Consider the following 22,582-nt stretch of genomic DNA (forward strand, 5'->3'; position numbering starts at 1 on the left):
GTTAACAAGTCAACATTCCAAGCATTCCAGTGCTTACACAGCTCTTTCACCACCTCAAGAATAGGCCTGCATATCCTTTAGCTTTCTAAGATGTTGTAGAATACACATTTACTCAGTTATTGTAGCAATGTAAGACACATTTTACATTTTACAATCAGGATTTTCATCATCTGTAAAAATCTGAGAAATTACCTTTGACAACAACAGAGCCTTTTCACCAGATTGTCTTCACTTTCATGCCTAATATAATCCCACCCACTGACAGGTGCCATGGTAATGAGATAGTGTTGTTTACTTTACTTGTCAGTGGTCATAGTGTTGTGGCTGATCAGTGTATGTGCTAGCTGCCATAAGAGTATTAGCATTCAAATGTTGAAGGAATTTGATTGGAAATGTAAAATGTAGTTCTTCAGGGTTCCATTGGTGGTTGCCAAATTTGATAGTGCCACCCCATTATGACAATGCTGGAGGGATTGTGGGAAGGTAGGGACTACATACGTATTGTGGGCATGTCTCAAAATAGTTTTTTTTGGCAGAGGGTTAAAAGGGACCTCAAGGAATATTGTATCTGTACCAATGCACCCAGTGTTTTATTCTGCTTGATTAAGGGTGTATCTCTCTAATAAAGACAGAAATCTGCTTGTATATGTTAAGGTCATAGTTACATTTTTCATTAGTTTGGATTTTTATTTAGTTTTACTTTAGATTTTCAGTTAAGTTAAGTAGTTTCAAAGTTAGTTTTAGTATTTTTTTTGTAATATGGGGTATTTGTCAGGGGCAAGAAAACACTGTCAAATGATATTTACTGTTTGTCAACGATATGTTATGTTATTACTAGTGCTGTCAAACGATTAAAATATTTAATCGCGATTAATCGCATTAATGTTATAGTTAACTCGCGATTAATCAATTAATCGCACATTTTTATCTATTCTAAATGTCCCTTGATTTCTTTTTGTCCCATTCTTTTTTCAATTTTAAAGCTCTTATCAACATGGAAAAGTGGTTCGGATTGCTTCGTGCAAATATTTTTTTATTGAAAACAACATTGCAATCGCCTGGCTTTGACGAGGGGGCGGAGAATTCGCATGAATCGCATCAGCTGTGTGCTTGGCCATCAAGTGGTATTTCAGACTGGACGTGCTGCGATGATAACTCGGTTTACAACGACAAAACACACAGATCACTTTGGTCTTGTCAATGGAACCATTTGGCAACTTTTTAAAAGTAAACTTTCCATTCAGAATCTTATTGGCATCCATTTCGGCGTCTCGCGCTCGCCATCCACTCAAAACGTAACGTTAGCCTACTACCAGAGAATGTCTTATATCCGTAAACGGGCTCTGCTACTACTCTTTAGCCGGCTCGCAAGCCAAACAAGTGTGTGTGTGGCATGCCTGTTGTTCTTTTTCCGGTCTAGCTAGATCCGGTGTGGTGTTGTAGTCTTTCTAACGTCGGTAATTGTTGCAACAGCATGTGAAAAAAACTACAAAGTTTGCTAGGCCAAAAAGAGCGTTAATCGCGCGATAAAAAAATTTACGCCGTTAATTTGGGTTTGCGTTAACGCCGTTAATAACGCGTTAAACTGACAGCACTAGTTATTACCTTTAAATTTTGCTAGCATAAATTTCGCTTTCTGTGCCAAAGGATTCTATGAGCAGAGCGGACTAGAAATTACTCCTGATATACATATATATACAGTGGTGGCCAAAATTATTAGAACACTTGACATATTCAAGAGATTTCAGTTTTTGTTGAATTGGCCATTAAAATACCCATTAAACGAATGAAATATCTACAAAGTCATCATTATGTTGTATAAACCATAGAATATAGCCATCATAAGGAGATTTAGGTAATTTTTCTTACAAAAACAAGCTAGGCCTATTTCACTATCAATGTCACACAATCATGTTCCTTCACAGAAGAAGCCAAATTAGTTGTGTAATCATTGTTTGGTGTGATCGTGGTTAAATGGCTGGTGATGCAAGAGTCATAGGACACAGCTGTGTGATTCTTTTGAATGTACAAGGTCTATCCTGCTCGTTAAGTGATTGGTAACATCAGGGTTTTGTCACTGAGGCCACACCACCAATTCGTATCAATTCAAAGCCTCTAGACCAGTGGTCACCAACCTTTTTAGGCCAAAGATCACCGACCTTTGCCTTGGTGACCCGAAGATCTACCTATTGAGGCGTTGAGAGACAGAACAGACTCCAGACTGAACTTACAACTTAACTTTATATTTGGCCTTATTGTAATTGAATGAAATCAAACACTTTGTGAACAATATGAACAAGAAAAAACACTTTTGCAATGAGCAGGCTGGATATGAACGGTTTTATTTATAAACTGAAGTTACAACACAACACTGACAAATTTCTCATGTGACAAGTCAGTGTGATGGCTGTGACTGAACACTGTCTGTGAGTGCCTTGTAGTTTGGCTCATAAGCAGAGACAGCCAGTCTGAGGCAGTCTGTGAGGTGTCTGTCAGTAAGCCGGCTCCTGTACTTGGATTTGGTGATTTTCATCTGTGAAAATGCCATTTCACAGAGGTAGGTCGATCCAAAGTAGGCACTCACTTTTAGTGCACATGCACTGAGGAGAGGAAACTTCTCTCGGCTGACAAGTCCCCAAAAGTCACTGTCCCTTGACCTGGCTTTCAGCTCAATGTCATTTTGCAAATCAAGCATCTCCATGTCCACTCCACTTGGCAAAGCAAATGCTTTCTCGAATTGGTCTGCAACCTCCTCTGTATTAATAGGCAGGAATGGGTTTGAAAGAAATGCAGCAATATCCTTCATGATTTCTAACTCACCAAAACGTCGACTGAACTCCGCTGCCAGTTTGTCCAGGTGCACACAGTACTGCTCAGGGTGAAAGTCAGAAGAGTCTTTGATGGACTGTGACATTTTTTCCAGGTTTGTAAAGTGTGTCAGCGTCCCTTTCCTCAGATTCGTGGTCCAGACACAGAGTTTGGCCTTGAACGCATTCACTGCGCTGATCATGTGGAGGAGGTGCCGGTCTTTTCCCTGGAGTTCGTGGTTGAGCGAGTTCAGTTTTCCGGTTAGGTCCGTCAGAAACCCCAGGTCCAGTAGCCACGCATCCGTTGAAAGTTCCTCGTGCTCCTCGTTCCTTTTCGACAGAAACGTCTTAATCTCAGGCAGCAAGTCAACAAATCGCTGCAGCACTTTTCCGCGACTCAACCACCTGACATCAGCATGCAGAAGCAGGTCTCCATACGCCGAATCGAGCTCATCCAATAACGCCTTGAATAAGCGATGCTGAAGCGCTTTTGCTCGAATCGAGTTTACCACTTTGACCACCAGTGACATGACATGAGAAAAGTCCACAACTTTCCCAGCCAAGGCTTGCTGATGAATCACACAGTGATACTTCATGAAGTCGGGGAAATCCGGATCATTACGGCACAGTGCTATAAAACCAGCGTGCACACCGCACATTGCCGGTGCCCCATCGGTAGTGATTGCCACCAGTTTCTGAATGGGGATGTTCTTTTCACGGACATAGCTTTTAAAAACGTTGTAAATATCCTCACCTCTCGTTCTCTCTTTTAATTGGAGAAGAGTGAGGAAGTCCTCCTTTGTTGTAAAGTCCTGGAAAGCCATTCTGACAAATACAACAAGCTGAGCCGTGTCCATTACATCCAGCGATTCATCAAACTGCAGTGAAAAATATTCACAGAGTGACAAGTCCTCCAACACCTGTTGACCAACGTTATCCGACAGTAACTCGATCCTTCGTGTCACTGTTGTAGGACCAAGAGGCACAGCACGGAATGCAGCTTTTATGTCCTCTTTGTTTTTGAAGGTGCTGCAAACAGTCTCTGCGGTGACGGTCAATAGTTCCTTAAACAAATCCCCATCTGTAAAAGGTCTCTTGTGTTTAACCAAAATGTGGCTAATACGAAATGACGCCTCAGTTGCAGCCTTACTTTGAGACGTAGGTTGTGAGAAAAGCGACTGTTGAGCCTTCAACTCCACTTTCAGCTCCTGAACTTTTTTGGCGCGGATTGCGCTCTTTGGTGGATAGCAGTCTTTGAATTTCGGATGGTTAGTGTTGTGGTGCCGCTCCAAATTCCCTCGCTTAGACAGTGCCTGTGGCTGGTGGCACAACATACACACACTCTTGTCTTTTACCAAGGTAAAGATGAATTCCTCCTCCCATTCATGATGGAAACTGTAGTTTTTCGCCCTCTTTCGTGGTGCCTCTGCCATGCTTGCTAACACTATGTGGACAACACGGCCGGGTAAATAAACAAACCAACGGCAACCACGCCCACAGGTATCCTGGGATAGCAGGTCTCTCAAAGGTCGTCTTCGGGAAAAAACGCCCATTTATTCTGTCGGTGAATTGCTTTGCAACACGCACAGGCCAATATGCAAATCCAGGTACAAGAGAACGCGCGTTCAGTTTAAGAATCCTCCGCGTTCATGAATTAGTCGGAGATCAGTATTTCTGAAATTATTTTGGAGATCGACAGGGAAAGTCTCCGAGATCGACACGTCGATCGCGATCGACAGGTTGGCGACCTCTGCTCTAGACGTAGTCTTGAAGAAAAAAATAAACTTTCAGACAGACAAGTGAAGCATCTCAAAATTCTCAGTCTTAAGGACCGAAGAAAGACCTCACGAGAACTGCGTGATGAGATCAACACCACAATGACTGATGGGGCAACAGTGTCTTCAAGAACTGTGCGACGGAAACTGGAAGAAGAAGGACTTGTTGGCAGAATAGCAGCAAAGAAACCATTATTGAAAGAGTATAATAGAGTGAAACGCCTGAAATTTGCAAAAGAATACATGAAATGGATGAAGGAAGATTGGTGTAAAGTGTTGTGGACTGATGAGTCCAAGTTTGAACAGTTTGGCAACAAGCGAAGAGTGTATGTTCGACGGAGGGAGGGAGAAAGATATAAAAATGAGTGTCTCTTGCCAACACTTAAACATGGAGGGGGTAGTATTATGGTGTCGGGTGCCATTTCAGCCTCAGGAACAGGTGACTTAGTGAAAATTGATTGCATCATGGATAAGACGGTATACCACAACATTCTGGTGAGGCACGGAGTACCATCTAGGAATCGTCTTATTGGGCCTGGATTTATTTTCTAAGAGGACAATGACCCTAAACATTCTTCTAACTATTGTCGGAACTACCTGCGACAGAAGGAATCTGCTGGAACATTGAAAATGATGGACTGGCCCCCTCAAAGTCCGGACCTCAACCCAATCGAGCAAATTTGGGGCGTGTTGGAAAATAAACTGGACAGATCTATTGTACATTCAAAGGAAAGCCTTTGGCTTGAGTTGCAGAAGGCATGGGATAACATTAGTGTGGAAGTTCTCAGTAAATATATTGACACTATGCCAGAGAGATGTGCTGCTGTAATTGCTGCAAAAGGTGGACATACCAAATATTAAAGTTAAAAGTGGATAAAAACAGTAGGACTCACTTCATATGTTATTTGTTGTGTTCAGAGCAACCATCTGCATGTTTCATGAACATTATGAAATGAAATCATGTTTTGGAGGCAAAAAAAGGTCAATATTTTCAGATCCGACAAGTGTTCTAATAATTTTGGCCACCACTGTATGTATATATATATATATATATATAAGATATATAGATCAGTGAAATGTTAAATAAATTAAGGTGTTTACTGATGTCAAAACTGCAGTGTTGTGCACGTTCATGCCTCTCATGAACTCGTTCAAAGTTCAGTTCATACAAGTCAATATGAATCGTTCACGTTCATAGTTCACCATTTAAATTCTGAACGCGTTCATAGTTCAGTTCATTTCATAGTTTTAATGCGGAAATTGCAAATTAAAGACTTAACTTGCTTTTTAACCTCTTTTCCCTACACTGCCATCTCCTCCCCCAGTTACTACGCACTAAGTATCAGCAGATATATTTTTTAGACTGCTACACATGTTATATATTATTGGAAAGCTACGATTCTTGTGCTTCCATTGAAATAAACCAATTCAAGATCAACTCGCGTCAGCAAGTACCGTCAACGACTTTGTCCGGTGACCGTTCCTTCAGCAAAGTCAGAGAAAAAAGTTACTACTTAACTGCGATTAATTCGGAATGTTCCAGGTATGCACATAACCCATCAAAACCTCATCTGCGTATTCCCAAAGGTCCAAAGTATCTAACCATGTCGAGAAGTTGTCCAAACAATGAATTATATCCACACATAACCACGATCTTGTTGCTTCATTCTTCCTTCGCCAATTATTTTTATTTCAGTCTCTCACGCACTATCGCTCATAAGAGGAAATGTGGGTCGAGTACAAACGCGGGGATAGTCGTAAAATGGCCGCTACACTCTGCCCTTTCGATAGATATCTTGTTTCCAAATAGGAGCTTCCATGCCCCGTTGACAGCCTTCTAAAGCCAACTAGGTCTGTGCGTCCCCCCCCCCCCCCCCCCCCCCCCCCCCGACACTCGTTCTAAGCCAAAATCTCAAACTGCCTTTGACTGGCTCTGATATAAGCTTGTTAGCCTTGTAGCTTAGCGCTAGCCGTAAATGGCGATACCCCATTTGTTATGTTTTGGTGGAGCCTTCAAAATAAAAGTCTATTGCGCAATATGGTTGACAGAATCAGTGTTCTTTGTGCGCCAATCCTGGGAATCAGATAAAGCACTCCAATGTGTTCATGCTTCAGTTTTTGTGTTTCAGTAATACTAATGTGGGATTTAGCTGTTATATATGATAGTTTTAAGTACCACCTTTCATTAGAGATAACAATTATACCTTTTTATCCTAATAATTTGACCTTGGTTACAAGGGTCATTTCTGGAGTTTTCTAAAAAGGCCCTTTTAGAAAACGCCTGGATGTACTCTTATAAAACATGTGACAAATATGAATATATTGTGGTATTATGTTTGACTTTTGATTTGAATTAGGTAAGGCTTCAACCTGTGGTCCAATTCTGTCTTCCAGCTAATACCTACCATTTCTAGGCCTCTTCAGGCCTCTGTTTTCAAAACACAATCTAGGCGGAAATAGAAACTTTCACTTTCCTTGTGTTCAAGCTTCTATTACTGAACACCAGTTGGACTGACAGGGGTCCTGACAACAGGGGAAATAACTTCAGTGTCAGCTTTTAAAAGAAACCATTTGAATGCATGTACTCCAAATAGTTCAAGAACAGCTTTCAATTTACTTTGGGCATGCTGTTTAGGCGTTTTTAGGCACACTTAACAGCTTCCCAGAAAAGGTTAACACATAGGGTGACCAGACATCCTCTTTTACCCGGACATGTCCTCTTTTCAAGACCTAAAAATGCGTCCGGCAGGGATTCCAAAAACGTTTGTCAAAAGTTTGTCTCGTTGGATGTTTGTGTTTCTCTGGGTCTTGACCACCGTACCATATAACCTACATGTCTTTAACAAACTATTAATTAGCCTACGCCCTTACAAGTTTTGACAAGTGTATCTCCCTTACGTCCCACCTTCTTGCGCGAGCAAGAAGTGTTGCCAGATGCACGATCATTATCCTCCAAATAGCCTACGATAATTTAAATACAAATTTAAATTGAGCCTTTGGTAGCTACGATACTTCGGCATTTCCAATCTGGCAACACTGAGCACCTTACCGCCTCCACAAGTTGCATTGTTTACAACAGCACATGACATCTGCAGCCATGCCAAAACATAAATGTCTTTATTTTCTTATTTTAATATGTGGCTATATAAATAGTGTATTATTTGTTATATTTATTGCTTTAATATATGGACAAGCCACATAAACAACCACTGAAAGCCACAGAAGCACTGGACTAAATTGCACAAAAAAGATTTGTTTACATTTGTATTTTGCAATATAGTTAAGGTATAGAAATGTCATTTGTGTCATTTCATTTGTGACATTTATGCATTCACATGGTCATGGTGCCTAGATCGTAAGTTCTAAATATTTCCGACGCTCCCAACCGAGTTACATTTCCAAAATGGAACCTAGCCAGCTTTAGTTAGCTTCCGTTACCTAGCAACCTAGCGTTGCTTGTTTGGTCTACATGTGTGTGGAATGAATCATAGGTAACGTAGTGTGAAGTCGAGTTAGTTAGTTTAGGTTAGTCTACAAAAATGTTACGGGCACTGAGCAACTACATGGTGCAAGCATTCGTTTTAGACAGCATCAGTCCTTAAGAGAAGGAAAACATTCCGTAATGTTTTAGCTAGACCTCCGATAATATGAAAGTGTTCAATTCATTATTTGTCATTAAGTTTCGTTCAGTTCATCGTTCTCATAAAAATGAACGTGTTCATGCACCACACTGCAAAACTGCCAGCACTTTGCAAATGTACAAGCGGCAGGGCAATTAAGCCTACAATTATGACAACTGTCTCAAACATTGTGCATGTAATGACTTCTGTTCTGAACTTAATGTTTAAATGTTTGTGCTGGTAAGACAATTTAACAGATCCAATATAGTTCATTTTGATCAAAATGACATAAGCAATATATAATGTAGGGGAACGGAAGACAAATGAAGGCTACATAATCATTTGCATGAAAGTAGGCTACCACAGCATTGGCAATTTGACTAGAATAGATGTGGAGGTTGACAAAGTACTTCAGAGATGACAGAGAATTTCAATTGTGATCTGAGAAATATAGGTACCAAAACCACTGAGAAGAAATGTCATCACCAGCTGCATCTAAGGCACTGCACTATGTATAATTCCAGAAATGTTTGCTTTTGTGCCACCAATTTTATCAGGGGCACCATGTGCTATTATAAGTATTTTTGTGATCGTAATCATTCTGAAAACTCAGATTATACTTGACTTGATTTAAATTGGTATTCATTGTAGCAATTTGACTGAGCCTAACTTTCAGGCTTTTTCCATACGTCATCGTTATCCTGCAACTAATTTCTAAACCAATTTAGATCAAACGTGACACGATTAACGTGTCAATATCTGGTTTCCTATTAAATAGGAGATTGGATGGATTTGAAAGGAAGGATTTAGCCATCTAAACTTTGAAAACAGAGAGATTAAATTGAGATTGAGAGATTAAAGTTTATGTGCATTTCAACACTATTTACCTTTTTTTGACAGACCATTTGTCTCGCAGAAGATTCATTTCCCTGACTTCACCACAAGAGATATTCATCGAAACTATGTAGACTGTGTACGCTGGCTTGGGGATCTAATCCTTTCCAAGGTAAGTTTCCATGGTGTGTACATATGTAATTGTTTTTGCTGCTACATAAAACCAGTTATCCCTCTGTAGCCACTTAGCTTTCAGTTTAATAAGGGCTTAATTTAATAAATTAAATACATAATTATACTTTTAGTTTGTGTTGGATGTTGTCTTGGCCTGTTTTTATTTAATTTCTATAGACTATAATTTCTATAGATTTCCATTTTGCCATAGTTTTTCCTTTGGAATAACCTCAGTGCATGGTATCATTATTTTCAGCACAGACTGATCTTATAGAATACTAGTATAATAATAATAATAATAATAAATACAAATAATAATAATAAATACATATAAATAAAATAATATTTATTATAATAAAATAATATTTATTATAAAGAATGTCACACATGTTGAGGGTTAGGCTGCAGTTGGTCTATAAATGCGTAATTCGACATTATTAACATTCTATTGTCGGCTGACAATGATCACATTGTTGTCCCAAGTCAAACGTATAAACACACAGGGACATCATGAACATTCAATGGTCTCATAGATCCAGTTATCCTGGAAAAATATTTATTGTTTATCATTTATTGTCAGCAAGTAGGCATATTACAAATATGATGTTTGCTCCCTGAACAATAAATTGTACTGTGGCTTGTGTCAACATTTACCATCAACACAAAATGCAAAAACTCTATGCCAGTTTCTAATGAGGCTACTGCTCATCGGTGGTGGAGCTGTCGTATTCACACTCGTAGTTTGGTTCTCTTGAGTCTTGGATTTCTTGGTTAAAATTAGGCTATAGCCTACATTTAGTCCTGGTTCGCTAACAGAGCAATCGCGTCAAAGTTTGTTTTCATCTAACCAACCAAAGTGTGTACACTGCCTTAGATGCAGACTATTTTATTTACAACTGTCCTGTGAGACTACATTTGCCCCAGTACAAACGGTGAAAAGGTGAATAGGGCCATCAGCAAACTGCTCAATCCGCCCCCACCTGAAATCACATCATTGATTTGCTATACATGCTGCTTGTGTAGGCCACTGGTCGGCACTGTACTATGTCTTATCCAGTCTATATTGTCCTGTTGCTCACGTTTGCACGTGCACTGTAACAGATGTGCAGGTCTTATTTAGTTCTATGTAGTCTCATGTATTTCTGTGTTGTTTCATACAGCACCATGGTTCTGGAGGAATGCCGTTTTGTTTGAAATATTCATGTTATTGATTACATTAATTGATTCTCGATGCGGTCTAGGAGGGAGGATGGGATACCCCACTTAGCATACACAACATTCACACTTTACCAGCACAAAACTAAGAACCTTAGCACAGTGCAACCTATTTCTTCTAATTTCTACACAATACATATTAGGTCTATTCATACATTAACCTTGTCTGAATAACATGACTCGTATACGGGAGCGCTTTGCGACATCTGCTGATAGAAAAGAGAATCGCAGCCTGGGGAATGCAGAAAAAGAAGTGGCCGAATTCGCACCTGGCAGCAATTTAACTGTAAACATGAGTGAAATAGCCTTACATTTTTCCACTGTGATTTTGAAATGTTACAAATATTGGGTGATAAACCAGTGTTAAGCAACAACACATGCTAAGCCTGACAGTTAGTCTGCCCCGGATTAGTTTGGTTAGTTTTGCAGCATAGATTGCTAAATTGAACTGGCTTTATGGAAACAAATCAACTGGAAATTATTCAAACTAACTGACAAGTGTCTTATTTGGTAAACTCACTTAATGGAACAGGCCTCAAGTACATTGGAATTCTTGATACTGCTCCTGTTGACAGTTTCATATTGTTTCGTGTTAAAGGATTCACAATTTTCAGGTCGAAAATTTAGATTAAATTCAATGCCTGTTTGTACTGCGTTTTTTTTTTGTCAGTGTTACTCTAGGAAGGTATGTTCATTTGCCTATATTATTAGTTTAATTTATAGCATATTTGGGGCAATGCTCAACCTGATTGCACATGTCATGTTGATCCATTCTCTGGCTTTGCCCCCTCTAGTCATGTGAGAATGCCATTGTGTGTTGGAAACCAGGAAAGATGGAAGATGACATTGACCATGTCAAACCAAATGAATCAAATGTGACAATCCTTGGGCGCTTTGATTATAGTCAGTGTGATATTTGGTACATGCGCTTCTCCATGGATTTCTGGCAGAAGGTATTTGTTAAAATGTTGCCTTCTCACTTACAATCATGCAAGTTAACACGTGAGACAATACATCTGTGTTTGGAAACTTTTTTTTATTAGCTGCCAACATGTCGGTTGATCAACAGATGCTGGCTCTGGGAAACCAAGTTGGGAAACTCTACGTTTGGGATCTTGAAGTGGAGGATCCACACAAAGCAAAGTAAGTCATTTTGATCAACATTTCTGACTTCCCACATAATTCTACGCCCATGAAGCAAAAAAAAAAAGGTATCCCTATCCTAACTCGGCATGACTGAAACATGCCCTATACTGGGGGTACTCAATAGGCGGACTCCGATCCGGACCAAGACGCAAAACAATTGATCCAGACCAAAGCCAAAATCAACATTCTAATTTAGACATGATGCAAGTTTTCATCGGTGCGTGATTTTGCGCTACAGCCTGTATTTCTTCCCTACAAGATGTGGGATCAATCTTCCGTGTCCAATCAGAAGCTGTAATAACTGTAGTCACCATGACAACTCACTCAACGTTGGTCTCAACCTCTGTGGGTCACGCCGTTGTGTGTGTTATTCACAACAAAGCAGGCTAATTGATTTGCTAACGCTACCTGTTTCTTCCTTAACAAAAATCATGGCATGACAACACCCGACAAAAACGAAAAGTTGATTCCGAATATCACAAATTTCAGACAGAGTGGGCTGACAAGTATTCCTTTGTGCTGCCGGTGGGGGATCACAAAACCGATGTGTTTAATCTGAAATGGTTTCCCTTGTCAAAAGTGGTAACGTGAAACGTCACTATGACAAAGATACTTTGAACAAAATTACCCACAGAACTCTGAGGTAAGGGCCAGAAACATAAACCATCACTGTTCCGGACCATGGACTGAATGGAAATTTGGTGAGTGGACCTTTTGGGCTTCTAATTGATTACCCTGCCCTATCCCTCATCACATGCAATCGAGTAATAATCTAAAGCACAACCTTAATGTGACACTTGGTGGTTTAAGTTAGCAGCCAAGTCTTCAATTTGGCGCACAACTGTGTTTCTGGACAAGCTCACGTTGTTTATTTCTTGCATATCCAGGCACATAATTTCTATGACTTTAATGAGGCACTGTGTAATGAATTCACTATCTGAAAAAGGTTTCCCGTGTCTTGCTACCTCATAGCTGGATATGGTAGCATTCTCTTGTATTTTGTTTGCACGGCAAATACTGTTGTTGAGTTTGCAGGCTAGCTGCCATTTGTTTATCTTTCTCTGCTCGCTCAGCGCCGGTGTAGGAACTGTAGGTCTGATGTTTGGTTTCATAGTGCCGACGTACATTGTACTCTTTTATCACTGCAACAGTATCCTTACAAATCAAACAGACACACTTCCCCTTGACTTCTGTAAAGAAATATTCATTTTCCAACCGTGTCTGATATTTACTGCACTCACTTTATATTTTGCGTTTCTTCGATTCTGGCATTTATGGTCATCTCTTGCAACAATGATGAGTTTTCTTTGAATACGGATGGCTCCACTTGTGGTGAAACTAAGAATCACAACTCAGTCAAGTGCAAGTTTCATGCACGGGCCATATTCCATTATATTTTTATAATTTGCTGCCGGCCAACTAAAAATGGACCTTGGGCAGTTGGTCTGCGGGCCGTAGTTTGGACACCCCTGGATTAAATAGAACACACCTCACGCCTGGCTGGTCTAATATTGTTACCCGAGTAGGGCTGCAACGATTAGTCGATGTTATAGACAACGTCGACAATAAATAAAAAATTGGCAACAAATATTTCTGTTGTCGACAAATCGTTTGATCTCATAGGACCTATTTTAAGTGCCTGCAATAATATTTGACCAGTGCGGAGCTGTAGCGCTAGACTAATGCAGCCCTCCCGTAGGGCTGGGCGATAAATCGATAAAAATAACTATAGAAGTAAAGACTTCCCTCGATAAAGATATCGTAACATTAATTAATTTTCAATAATATCGATAGAATATTTAGGAAGAGAGAATAATTAGGAACAGCAGTCCATTTAATTTCTGTGATGCAGCAGGAAATGGCGGAGAAATGTTAGCCTACGCTCACTGGAATATACTGAGCACCTCGAGTGGAGTAGCCAATTTTAACCTCGGAAAATTAGTCTTATTGCCGAAAACAGTGGCAGCAATAGCCATGGCGAGGGAGCAACTTCCAATGAAGAAATTATTGATAAAAAAGGTTTGTCTTCTTCAGTTATTTGGAAGTTGTTTGGCTTTTTGAAATTCGACAAAGAGCAGAGCAATGTTTGGTGCAAATTAGTGTAGTACTGTAAACAAACAGTTGGCTACCAAGTCTGGTAATACGACAAACTGCAAATGTGGACTTCTTGTTGACCTCGACCTACAGTCTCGGTTTTAACAAATCTCTGGTTACAAAGGTGTTGGTAGATCTGTCGAAAAGTCCATATTTGTTTTTTATAAAATATAACAACACGTAGGAAAATCCTAAATCAAACACGACGAATTTGGAGCAGACGCCATGGTGTCAACATCTCCAAGGCTTGCTAGGTCCGTAAATCGTTTGCGGACCTCTGGAGAGGTCCGCAAACGGTTTTGCGGATTTCTTAGAACGTCTCTTGACCAATAACAACAGCGTATTGGTCCAATTATAATACTAATATATAAGAAACCTTTTTTACCACCTGAAGCAAAATCACTTGTTGGAACATGCAGAAAGTGTGAGTTTGCGCCAAGGCATTGATAGGTAGGCTATTGATAAAAATCAAGGTTTTAAAAAGCTTAAGTTACTCGTCACCAGGTACGTACTCCCTGGCCGCAAACATTTCTCTCACACCGCTCTGCCTAAGCTTTATGCCGAGTGTTGGGAAAAAGTTGAGGAGGAGACTTATTTAGCTACTACTACAGATCTGTGGTCTATCATTTAATTATCGTTATCGAATGTAAATCTAAGTATTTTTATCTTTTATTTTTTTTTAGCCCTACCCTCCTGTATGATATCCAATAGAAGAAAACAGCGGTAAACATTTTAGGGTGTAAACGGGCCTAAAAAAGTATTGTGTGGGAAAGTTTCACCAAAGATCCAACAAAAAATACTGTCATATGTAATGTGTGCAAGGCGGAACTTGTTTTCCATGGTAGCACAACGTGTATGCATGAACATTTAAAACAAAAGCATCCCCGCACGAGAGGAGATGGTAACGGCAGGAGGTGAGTGTGCTCAAGCTGGATGGCTAGTTAGCTACACCAGTTGATAATCCAGGTAGGAGTACACCCTCTGAAGCAGATAGATGACGACATTGTGCACTCTGATAAGAGGCTGGTAGGTGAATTTGTAGGGGATCTATTAAATCACTGACCAGGTGCAGCAGGAATAGCCTCTCCGGTTTCTTCATGACGTGGGTTGTGAGCGCCATCTGTAGTCATTAAGGACAGTGGCATTGCCCTTCTTGGGCACTGGGATCAGGAAGGAAGTCTTCAACATCACAGGGACATTTTCAAGGTTCAGGCTGAACAAGTGCTGGAATACCCCCCACACAGCTGAAAGGTACAGTTCCTTGGCTCCCTTGAACTGATGGAATTATAACCGGCCACCTTGCCCCTGTGAAAAGACTAAATGCCCCATATTCCTTCTGACCCTTGGCTAGTGTGTAGAGCTCCCCCATTTTGTTGGCGTTCTCCATAATAACAGAGAGAAAAGGCTAACTCTCATCTTTGCACCAGCCTTTTTCTTAATGGGTTTCTTCAGGATATTGATTCTATCCTGGGTGAGTAGCCTCAGGGTTCATTGTACCAGTGCGAAAAGCTGGTCGTGGCCTAGCCCTTTTGTGTGCACTGACAAAACTTCCTGATTAATTAAATTGAACTATTACCCAGACACACAACTTGCACATCCTGGCCAGATACATATTCCCGTCACAAAATCCTGCAACCGTTTTGGAAAGAAAGACACTGTGGCATACCAGCCACAGACTCACACTCTGCCTACTCTTAACGGCTTCTCACACACGTGCATGTTTGAATAAAAATGTCTGTTAATAAATACGTTTGGCAGACGCCTTTATCCAAACATGCATACATGCCAAATGTTACAGGTAGGAAAGCTTGGGCCTATATCTTGATCTTCCAAGCTACCAGCAAATTCAGCTAGTGCAAGCAAAAAATGTTTGCAACATGCTTAAGGAATTTAGCATGAGCCACAAGTACGGTGGCCCACAGGTGCACACAACAGCAACATTAGCAAAGCAAACAAATGTTGAAAACACAACAACATTAACACACAACTAAACGACATTAACAAAAACGAAACATTTATTAAAACGCTACATTTCAAAAACAATCTTACAACACAACAGCTTTGGTTCACACCACCGACATCAGCCGAGAACACCGCAGCATTAGCCGAGAACACAACAGCATTAGCCGAGAACACCGCAGCCTTAGCAGAAAACACAATGACATTTGCAGAAATGTTGCATTTCAAGTTCACACCAAATCGTTCTCCACTAATCCACTAATCCACTAATCCATCCTAAGGAGAATGTTTGTTATTTATGTCAGTGTATTTATTGAATGACATTAAGATGGAGGGGAATTATGAATAACATTTTTTATTTACAATTTTTTTGAATATGTTTAGGCCAGCAGAGAAGGCCTTGCAGGTCCTGATGACCCGTCACTGTTTATTAGTTATACCACAAAAATTAGCCATATGTATTATCAACTCAACAGGGTACAATTTCAGGGGAAATTGTGAGGTGTGCTTGCGTCCGTTGCAGATGGGTTAGTTTTTTTAACATTTTAAAATTAATATTTCTGTATAATTAAGTATAAGTATGCATACTTATTATTTATGAAGATTGCATGGATTAAAAAGCTTACATTTGTTGCTGTTCATTTTCGCTTCAAAATACTTGTATGTAAGTGTAGAATGAAAGTGTTCTCTTCTCATTTCCCTGAGATCCTTCATAGCTTATCACCATTCCCTCTTGCAGGGTATGTGGCAGCCTCACATAGTTGAAACAGTTGCATGAAAACTGAGATTGTCCTAACCTTAAACTTCCTCTTAAGTTTTTCCCTTCTAGTGATATTTGTAAGCATTTACTCATATTGCATTCATTCATTAATATAGAACCCACTTTGAAACATCCAATTCTAACAACATCGTCACTGGCAGTAAAAAACATAAATAAGCGTAATTTATTTTTTGAAAACTGGGTAATAGAGGTGGGGGATATGGCCAAAATCTTCTAGCATTGGTATGAGCAATTTTATATCAAGGTTACGGTACATATCACGGTATAGTAATTGTTCTGTAAATTCAACTAAGAAATGGTCCAAAATAACCAAATCGTACTTCATCATTCATCACACTCAATTATTTATTATAAACCCCAAAAAACTGCCTCACATGAGACAACACTAGTTAAAAACAAGACTCAAATAATGAGTATGAGTGTTCAGATTGGCTGATGCGCAGTCATGCCATCCGCATGGTGACCTATTTTCAGCTCAATACGGATCCGTAATGCCCTCCGACGAAAATTTCTAGATGAGCGAAAACGATTAGTCTGAGTTTTACTATCCATATCTTACTTCGGTTTTGGCGTATCAACCTCGTTAAAGCTTGGTCGATATGTTAAAGCCTTAGTTTAATATTTCCCAGTTACCTGCAGAATGGGTCATCAAATATATAAATAATTAGTATCGGCATGAATGTGGTCCGCGTAGATAAACTACACTCCACATCGAAAATTCCGTCAGACCAACGCAAATGTGCTTCAAGATCAAACGAAAATAGCAAATCAGAGTTTAAATACAATTATAAATATGGCAAGAATGTGATTTATATGGTGGCTTATATACAAAACAACAACCAGACATTTAATTGACACGTGAAATACAAAAATATAGTATGAAAGTATACCGCGGTTGAAACAGTATAGCCAAATCTCTCCCGGTAGACACATTTCTACCGTTGCACGGTATGTACCGTCATACCGTCTAGGCCTACTTGGTAATATAACAAGTTACTGGAAGCGATCCTTGATAGTAACAGTATCCCTGTCTGAAGACTCATGGGGGCTCATGCGCTGTCCGCGCTGAAGTAGGGAAAAGCGCATTCAACATTCAGATTCTCTATCTACTCCTCTATATTAGCCTCTCTCAATCCTGGTCATTGATCCTGGTCCTTGAGCCTTTAGATGTTTATCTCCTCCAAATGACTGGGTTGTTAAAACAAAAGTTGGAAGCAAGATACCACTAATAAATGTGTCCTTTTGTGCACCCCCCGAAGGGCAGTTTGTAAGAATGTAACTCTAAAACAGTGGCACTTGTCAAACATAAGCTCAATTACCTCAAAAGTCCTAAATGGAAAATATTAGCCGTTTTCAGAATCCAGTAGAAGAGACCTTTGTGAACAGATTGGCATACAGTTCAGGCTGTGGCATTGAAGTACAGGTCAGTAGTCAGATTAGTTTTTCCAATTTGTGAAACAATCTGACTTTTGTTAAGGGGTGTGCCGAAAATGTACTGTCACCATTTGGCTTCTTAAACAGTGGTAGAATTAAGTTTTTCTTACCAGTGTGTTGCGTACAGCGTTATACTGAGCTACCCTGTTTTAAAATTATAGGTATATAATGATTATTTCACCAACAAATTGTTTAGAAATGTTCAATTGGGTTCAAGTCTGGGCTCTGGCCGGGCCACCCCAGTCTGAGGTCCAGAGCACTCTGGAGCAGGTTTTAATCAAGGATGTCTCTGTACATTGCCGCTTTCATCTGTCCCTCGATCGCGACTAGTCTCCCATTTTGTGCCGCTTAAAAACATCCCCACAGCATGACAGCTGCCACCACCATGGTTCACTGTAGGGATGGTATTGGCCAGGTGATGAACGGTGCCTAGCTTCCTCCAGACATGACGCTTGACATTAAGGCCAAAGAGTTTAATATTTGTTTCATTAGACCAGAGAAGGTGGTTTCTCATGGTCTGAGAGTGGCTTCCATCTGGCCACTCTACCATACAGGCCTGATTGGTGGAGTGCTGCTGAGTTGGTTCTTGTTTAGAACCGGTTCCCAGTGAACCGATTCATTGGAATCGTCATCCAAATTCTTAAACAATTATGCTTCAATAAACTTTTATAGTTTATTCAGACAGCAACAAACATGGCAACTAGGGCAGAAGTGTTTTAAAGTTTGGTTGTATTTCACACAACAAAATGACAACAACACAACTTGTAACACGTGTAAAAAGTCTATTTTGTCGAAGGGAGGAAATGCAACAAGTATGAAGAAGCATTTTAACACACAGCATGGAATGAAGTTACAGGAATGTCATGTATTCGATGCATGCAGCAACACAGCTAACGTTCGCTCTTCATCTCTTAACTATCCAAGGTAAACTCCTCAAAAGTGATCACAACCACTTGTCACTGTGTGAAGCAATTTGCCTTTGTGTGTAGTCGATTAAGTTATCTTCGTCCCGTCGTTTGAAGCATTATGAACATTATTGATCACTTCACGTTTTGAATGAAAGTCCAGTTTTGAGAAATGTTTTATCGTAACTGTGTTAATTATCAGAGGGCGTGTGTTGTTAGCAAACGTTTGCGTTGACGTGTTAACCCATTATTAAACTGAGCATATCAATTTTTAATCCACTATTAAACTTGGCATTTTAATTGTTTCACAAAATGGCCGATGTTTGACATTGACATATTATATGATTTGACCTTGGCTGAAAATGGAAGATTCTATAGCTTAGCTAGCGTAGCTATACAATAAATACGAGAATCGATAAGGAATCAAATCGATAAGCAGGAATCAATAAGGAATCGGAATCGTTAAAATCTTATCAATTCTAATCCCTAGTCCTGGTGGTTTCAAACTCCAATTTACAGATGATGGAGGCCACTGTGCTCAGTGGGACCTTCAAAGCTGCAGACATTTTTCTGTACCCCCTTCCCCAGATCTGTGCCTCGATACAATCCTGTCTCAGAGGTCTACTGCTATCCCTTGGGCTTCATGGCTTGGTTTGTGCTCTGACATGCACTGTCAACTGTGGGGCCTTACATAGGCAAATATGTGCCTTTCCAAATCAATCGACTGAATTGACCACAGGTGGACTCTAATGAAGTTGTAGAAACATCTCAAGGATGATCAGTGGAAACCGGATGCACCTGAGCTAATTTGAGTGGCATGGCAAAGGCTGTGAATAGTTATGTACATGTGATATTTATTTGTATATTTTTGCAAAGTTTTCAAAACCTTTTTTCATGTTACCGTTATGAGGTATTGTGTGTAGAATTGAGGGGAAAAATGTATCTACTCAATTTTTGAATATGGCTGTAACACGTGGTAAAAGTGAAGAGCTGTGAATACTTTCCGGATGCACTGTAATATTTAGAGCTCAACCAGAGTCACTCTCAGACTGTGTACTAAGGTTTTTAGTTTCCTCCAGGATAACAATGACTCTCATTGAGTGACTTGTTGCTCTTGTAGGTTAGTTAAAACAAAGTTAAGTCTTGTACTCGCTGTGAAATATTTTACTGTTAATTGTTCTTCTACAGGTACAGTCCTGCACTTTTTGTGGTTCATGTTGTTTTAATTTGTAACTTGTATAACTGCATGCTCTTACGGGTCTTCCCTTTTGGCACTTGTTTAGTTTTTTCACAATGTATGCTTCATGTTTTGGCTGCTTGCAATGTTTGGGACTACCTCGTTGTTATACTCAGTGACCTATGCTCTTTTGTAAAGCTCTCTCTTGGAAGTCGCTTTGGATAAAAGCGTCTGCTAAATGTAAAATGTAATGAGTTGTGGGCGTATAATGCGTGATATTTTACATGTACGTGTACAATGTGAAATGATTTGTGATCAAATTTGATTTGCATGACTGTGCAGCCTGTTTTTCCCTAGGCTACTTATTTTAGCGAGGTGGTATCAGCTGTAATGTTTTGTATGTAGGCTGTGTTTGTCTGGAAAAAGTACGATCCCCCCTCCTAATCAAGTAGTAAATTGGCAGATTTGGTCTCGAGTCAAGTGCCCTTAAATATAATGTTTCACAAGTAGTTGTGTCAACCTTTTAAGCATGCCTTCTGCATGTTCGGCATCCATTTTTGTTGTGCAAAGATGCAATTTGCACCAACAATTTAACACATAAATCTCACTTCTCTTAAGGCATGAAAAGGTCTAAAATCTTTTAACCCTTCAGTTATCTTCGGGTCATTCTGACCCATCATTCATTGTGACCCACTGTCGTATTGCGACAACTTTACCAATACAAAAACAAAGTGAAGCATTTTCTCTTAACCCTTGGGCTGTCTCAGACCCCCACATTGCGAAGGTTTATAGAAAATGTTTATTTTTTGTTTTTGTATTGGGTAAAATTGGGTCGTTATGAACCTTTGGGTCATGTGACCCGAAGGCAGCACAAGGGTTACGCTGAATATTTGGGCTGGAGCTTTCCGTTTATCAACATTTGAGATACGCGTATCTTCAACTATTGTCAGATTTCAAGGTATGACACATAATTTGAAAGCTTACAATCTGCACTTTCACAATCTGTAAAAAACTGAGAAATTAGTTGGCTTCCAACTACCGTTTTTCACCAGAGTGTGTCACATATTACATTGATGAACAGGCATATACTTCTGCCTGTGCCTCTTCAATTACAATTTATACACAAAATATTACAACTTCTAAAAACGTATGATTTGATGGTGATTTGATGATTGGCTAAGCGGTAGTGGGCAACAATATACTGTAATGCAGTGACGAGCTGGTCGCGTGTTGATATAATCTAAAACAGTTAAATGTGCTTGTATCTACAAAGCGTACTAACAACTCAAATTGTGTAACCTTTTGTGTTTAGGTGCACCACCTTAACTCTCCCCAGATGTACTTCAGCCATCAGGCAAACGAGCTTCAGCCGTGACAGCGGTATCTTGATTGCCGTTTGTGACGATGCCTCAATCTGGCGTTGGGATAGACTACGATGATGCTTTATTTCACCTGTAATAAGGTTATTGTCCAATAGAGAAACTTTTAGCTGTGTATCACAACATTTCTACAATTGTACTTTTCTTACTTAACCAATTAAACAGTTACAGATTTCAGTTCTTTGCATTGGACATTTTTTATATGTTAATTAGTTGTATGTATTATAAGCACATTTGTTGTGGGTCTGGGAGTGCATAAATGTGTGTGGTTTGCAATGCATGAACGTCAAGATTTTTTTTTTTCTTCTAAATGAACCCAAGCCACTTTAAGCAATTGCCTAGCTTTTAAAAATGTTTACGTGATTGTTTAAGTGTGATTTAGGTGTAAATTTGATGGCCCAAAAAAATCTGATTTTATGGCTTGTCTGAAAATCTATCTAATATATATTTTGTAAAATCAGGAACAAAATGCCCAGTAAATAATTGGCATGTTTTCACGTGTTAGTGCTTATGTTGATGAGTCAAAACTGGGATAACCAAAATCATATCTCTTTTCAAGACTACCACTGAAGACAATCAAACCCACACACTATGCCTTTCAGCCCAAGGAGCATATGTGTAATGTAAAATGAAATGTGTTCTGCTAAATTTGGATTATATTATGGATTGTCAGTGTTCGGCAAATTATTATATTAGTATGCTAGGTTTAACTATTTATCTAGTTTCTGTCAGGCAGATGTGATTATATAGCCATTTCTTTTTTGTCAAATTACATTTTTGCTTGATCTGGAATATTTGTGGAGTGTTCGTAATCCATTGTCATCAATTAATTACGAAAATTGTTTATTCCCACCATTACAAATGGTCTGTATGTCTCAAATTCCCCATTAGTTCCTGTTAACTCCACCTCTGATAATTCTAATGTTACAACTGTAATCCTACATGAAAATTTTTCACAATAAAATCATGTTTTTCTCTACATGCATCTTTCATTGTAATATACTTGCAATTTCGATGTTAAACAAACCAGATTTTACACAACTTAAACCCAAAGTATTCATGTTCATATCGACCTAATCGATTTAAATGATTGAATATGTGTTTTTAAAGTTTATTCATAACTTAATATTTTCTTTGAAATATATTTTAGTAGTATCATTTGAATATTGTACATAGTTAATAACTGAAACTTCCTTAAATGTCAACAAATATGAGAAAAAAATTAGGATTTACCAGAATATAATTTTTTATTTTGCAACACTGCAATAGACATTTCAATATA

At 39.3% G+C, this 22,582-nt stretch overlaps 2 protein-coding genes across 2 annotated transcripts in view; one reads left to right on the top strand and one right to left on the bottom strand.

Moving 5' to 3' along the window:
* Nucleotides 1-22,279, top strand: part of eed (embryonic ectoderm development) — an 86,521-nt gene extending 64,242 nt beyond the window's left edge. The window contains exons 9-12 of the mRNA XM_047051046.1: nucleotides 9,103-9,208; nucleotides 11,220-11,378; nucleotides 11,495-11,568; nucleotides 21,234-22,279. Of these exons, the coding sequence (XP_046907002.1) occupies nucleotides 9,103-9,208; nucleotides 11,220-11,378; nucleotides 11,495-11,568; nucleotides 21,234-21,360 (466 nt within the window). The 3' untranslated portion in view covers nucleotides 21,361-22,279. The remainder of the gene's footprint in view (nucleotides 1-9,102; nucleotides 9,209-11,219; nucleotides 11,379-11,494; nucleotides 11,569-21,233) is intronic.
* LOC124488380 overlaps nucleotides 1-22,582 on the bottom strand; it is a 232,287-nt gene that overhangs the window by 107,058 nt on the left and 102,647 nt on the right. The gene's annotated exons all lie outside the window — the stretch shown is intronic.

The sequence above is a fragment of the Hypomesus transpacificus genome, unplaced genomic scaffold (assembly GCF_021917145.1).
Source record: "Hypomesus transpacificus isolate Combined female unplaced genomic scaffold, fHypTra1 scaffold_134, whole genome shotgun sequence".
Classification (NCBI taxonomy): domain Eukaryota; kingdom Metazoa; phylum Chordata; class Actinopteri; order Osmeriformes; family Osmeridae; genus Hypomesus; species Hypomesus transpacificus.